The following is a 4,733-nucleotide window of genomic DNA, read 5'->3' as shown; positions in this document are numbered from 1 at the left end:
CTTTACTTGTGTTTATTAAGTTATCCTCCTCTAACCCCCCGGCCCTCCTCTTCTTCCCTCTCTGTCTTCCTGTTCCTGCACCTCCCCAAACACATTTACTCTCTCTCCTTCATTAGACCCAGAATGTGATGTATGACCTGGTGTCAGAGCTGCAGGAGCGCAGTGAGGAGCTGGACAAGCGCATCGGCACGTTGGAGGACAAGCTGGACTCGGTGACGGGCAGCCTGCAGGCTCTGCCCTGCCTCATCTCCCAAGCCATAACCCAGCAGCAGCAGGAATTCCTGGACGGCTTTGTTCACCGCTTTCGGCCCGCCTCACTAGCCTCTGAGCGCTCTGAGCGCTCTGAGCGGTCGTGGACTTCCACCGCCCGCAGGCGGCGCTCTCCCTCCACAGCACCACACACATCCTCTGATAGCGGATAACCTTGACCAACCTGACGGGCCTCACCTTTCCCAAACCAACTCGCCACCTCACTCCTATCCAAAGCTGCCCCTGTAACCGCTGGCGAGTCCACGTCTGGACTGATAATGAACCCATATCTTGACCTCTGACCTGATCCTTACCCTTATTCTCTCCCTCCCATCCATCTTCTCTCCCCTTCCCCCCCACATCATATCCAAATACCAATTCCTCTGTGACTGGGCGACTCAGCACAGGACAGGATCAGAGCTACTCCAAAAGAATAAAGAAAAAGCAAACAAAGACTTCAATCGAGAAAAAACACAAATGCATAAAAAAAAGAAAAAGGGAAAAAAATGAAAAATGACTGAAAAACCGAGATAAAGTAGATATGGTTTATGTTTTAGCCATTGTATGGCTGTTCAAGTTAGCTTTTTTGTAAAAGCCCTTGTATAGTTAAAAAATGAATGAGTTCAGGGTCGCTGGGGTGAGAGCTGGCTATCACACCGGAGAGTCCTTAACCACGAGGGGGGAAGTCGGTCTGTGGGGACGAGAGCCTCGGCTCACCTGCTGGCCCTCTGAGGCCATGGAGGACATCCGTCCACCCATCCGTCCGTCTATCTGTCAGTCCTGTGACAAACCATTGGATTTCCCTTTCAAAAGACTAGTGTCATAGATTCTTTCCCATATGTAGGGTGATAGCTTTAGATAAGGCTTGGAAAGCTCTGGCTTCAGGTCAGTGTTTGAAAATGCACTTAAGGGGAAACTGTCACACAAACGAAGAGCAAAGGGGATGCATATGGCATTACTACTGGGTAGGAAAATGTACACAGTTGCCAACTTCAAGGTTTCAGCTTCCTTGTTCTTACCAAGGGAAAATGAGAGCGACTATCTTTTTTAGTTACATATTGACATGTGATTTTTCAGTGCCTGAATGTATAAATAGTAGAGGGTTATTTAATTACTTATTTCAGAGCTTTTTTACGATGTTAACAGTCTGAATACAGCATTGCATTCCTTTTTCAGATACATTCCTCCAAAAATTTAAAGAAAATGTCTTAATGTAATGCATAACATTGCCTCCATTACACAGCAACTCTAAATGTTTTGAATTTTTTTATTTGTATTTCTACTAACACCGTGGGTTAAGAAAAAGTTCAGAGACTAAAGCAAAAGGGAGACAGTCGGAGAGAATATTTGTGAGTGTGTTTGTCAGAGTTCACTTTTAGCTCAATGTTGCACACTAATACAACGATGAAATATGTAGTACCTTTCTCACCACCCCTAATTAGAGCTTCCTGTGGTCTTCAGATGAAGGCATGGCTTGAGGTCTGCCGGTATGTGCGGCCACACAGGCTCACATCACTGGTCTGCATGGGTATGTGCAACAATGGCAGTGGAGCACATTCTTCCTCGGATGGCTTGATGATTTTATTTAGACTTTTATTACGTTTAATTTAGTTTGGGTTGCCTTTCTTTCCTTTCTTTTACAAAACATGTTTTGCTGGATACCTAGGGTTTTTACAGTTGCAGAACCTAGAGAGTTGCAGTAATGTGATTCTGTAATTCCCTTTAAAATATGAGGTGAAGAATTCATCGCTATTATAAAAAGATACAAATAAAAGTGCTGAAGAAACTTGGATGAAAGGGTCCCTCTGCACACTTAAAATAATAGTTTTGGGAAATACATGTATTCATTTTCTAGCTAAGTGTTTGATGCAAAGATTGATACAACAGTGTAAATATGAAGCTACTGCTAGAAGCTGCTCAGTTTAGCTTAGCTAAACTGAGCTTGTGGTCAAGACTAGAAACAAGGAGAACAGCATTCCTAGCTCTTTATAAATTAAAACAATGTTTATTGGTTGTTTAATCCCTACAGAAAACTGAAATGAAATTGTCACTTCCTGGACTTTCTGCTGGTTGCCTTGGCTACTGCGTGTTCTCAACATGTTCGTACTTCGGTTTTCGTACGGATTAAAAAACATGAAATGTTAAGTGATTTTCAGGAGCTTGTAAGTGTATTGTAATACCCTTATGCAGAAGCATCTGTTTTTATACTTTTTGCCTTTTTGAATACTAAAATTAGCTAGCGACTTCTGTCTTCTTATTTACCGAAAGAGTGCTGTCAATCTTTTCATCTAACTCAATGAGCAATCAAGTGAATTAGCTTATTTTCCAACTATTCCTCTAACATTACAGTATTAGGCCACTGTGGTGTCTTTTTAAAAGACATTATTACACATTGACTAGGATAGAGGATACGATTAAAACATTCTGAATTTGAGAGGCATGGTGAATGATTAATCTTAGAATAGTAATACATTACTTTTTGAAGATAAATATTTAGGATGTTTAAAGCAATTTTCTCCAGAGAACATATAAAAGGCAGATCAGGAAGTCAGCGGGTTAGTGGGCTAGCATGCTGTCCTAAAGTAGTTTGAATGGTAGATAACTTGCATACGTAAAAGGATGTTGGAGCTAAAACAGAGTCTTTATGACCCCTTAAGCTAATAGACAAATAGGATCATATTTTTCGCTGGATCTTAACTATTTCCAAGATGCTACGATTTGAATTGGGGCAATCTCTAACCCCTGTGAGCGAGGTCATTCTCCCACAGGCTCTGGACAGGCCGAAGAGCACTTCATTTAAGAACACATTCAGGTTGCTACGAGTGGATCTTAATCAAGCATGACTATTAGCTTTTTTCCTTTCAACTTGAGTTGATGAAGCATGACTCTTTACTGCCCCCACCTCCAGCCACTTCTCTTGCAGTGCTACACTCCATCCTCCCAGTATAGAAGGATATTTTATGCCATAACAGTCTCTGTTTCGATCATGGACTGTTTCAGTCAGTGTCATCCATTGAGTCAGGACGGCTAACGTAAGACTGTCTGCTTGATTTTGACCTTACCTGCCTTTTATGTATCACAGGTCTCCACCTTATCATTGCATTGCATATTTAGCCTTGCGTTTGTCGTCTGTCATGATTAACAACTTCAGCCCCCCCAAACACAAATAGGCTTCCCAAATGGCCCGCAGCAAAGACCTTTTAGAGGTTTGAATGGAAAAAAACAAAAACAGGAAGAAGCAGGGGAACCCTCAGGTCATGTTTCATGTTGCACTCAGTGTGTAATATTCAGTTACACCAGAAAGGATCGCAGATGCTGGAGTGTCGTCCCCAGAGACGTAACAGTACTGGTGTTAAGGAGTTCATCCTTCATCAGCCGGGGCGAGACTAGCTGGGGGGGAAATGGGAAAGATGAGAACAGTAGCTCATTTACTGACAGACGTTCGTTTTGGCCCAGGGGGGTTTGAGGGGGTTTGTGAAGAGCAAGAGTGTGTCCTGTAAATATGACCTCATTGTAGATGTCGAACAAACGGGCCGAATGGTGAGCCGCAGGGGTGAAGGTAGCCGGGAGCCCACACAGCAGGTTACAAAAATGCAGGAGAATAAACATCTAGAAAGGAAATGACATATTATAAAAATATTATATTTTATTAATTTCACCTTTTTTTTTTCTGCTAATGGAGGTACAATCAGGTTCTGTTTTTTAACCCTGTTGTAGAAGTTGGTTTTCTTCTGCACTCCTTATCCTGTCACCAACTAAGTCCTGCCAAAACACCATTCCAATATCTAATAGTGACCCAATTTTTCTCCACTAGGAAATAAAAGATGCACAGTATTTTGTAGTAAAGTGAGGGACATTCATGATGTTATTCTGATGATGGTAGATGAGTCAAAGTGATAAACGCATCCCAGAGTCTTTTTAATTATCCTGAAAAGTAGGCTTTCCTCGTAGAGCAGGAATCAAAACACACTTCGACTGAACAAAAACCCCAAAAAGTGAAGAAATGTAACCCAATCATTGTTCTGTGTACACTGCCACATGATGCATAATGTACGTAGTAGCACTGGAATAAATCAACTTTTAATGGGTGGCAAATGGGTTTAACATGTTCTCTGTATACTGTTCGCTGTTCCTTCATTTTGCAGGTGAACTTTTGTCCTAGCAAGGAGAGACACCAAGGTCAAATCATTAAAGACTTTCTTCAGCTATGACCTCACTCTCTTCTCCTTTTTGGCAGAGCTAGTGTACTTGCATGACCTCCAATCTGAAACTTTTGTATACAAAGAAAAGGGAAACAGCTAATCGTTACAGTGAAAGGTGAGTTGGCACATGTGTTGACAGATACAGACATCACGTGTCTGTTCCTGGAAAACTGTGAGTCAGGGACATCCTAAAACATGATTACAGGAGGATGTATTGACATAAACATAAACATTGCTCCAGAGGACACACAGCTGCTGAGGCGCTGTTCCAAGGTGAACTAT

General features: G+C 42.0%; 1 protein-coding gene across 3 annotated transcripts in view; it reads left to right on the top strand.

Moving 5' to 3' along the window:
• Nucleotides 1–4,460, top strand: part of kcnn1a (potassium intermediate/small conductance calcium-activated channel, subfamily N, member 1a) — an 80,946-nt gene extending 76,486 nt beyond the window's left edge. For all 3 annotated transcript variants that reach the window (XM_071206289.1, XM_034104093.1, XM_071206290.1), the window contains exon 9: nt 117–4,460. In XM_071206289.1, coding sequence (XP_071062390.1) covers nt 117–422 — 306 coding nt within the window. In that variant the 3' untranslated portion in view covers nt 423–4,460. The remainder of the gene's footprint in view (nt 1–116) is intronic.
• The last annotated feature ends 273 nt before the right edge of the window (nt 4,461–4,733 follow it).

Source organism: Pseudochaenichthys georgianus, chromosome 17 (genome assembly GCF_902827115.2).
Source record: "Pseudochaenichthys georgianus chromosome 17, fPseGeo1.2, whole genome shotgun sequence".
NCBI lineage: Eukaryota > Metazoa > Chordata > Actinopteri > Perciformes > Channichthyidae > Pseudochaenichthys > Pseudochaenichthys georgianus.
This window is presented reverse-complemented; position numbering and strand designations above follow the sequence as displayed.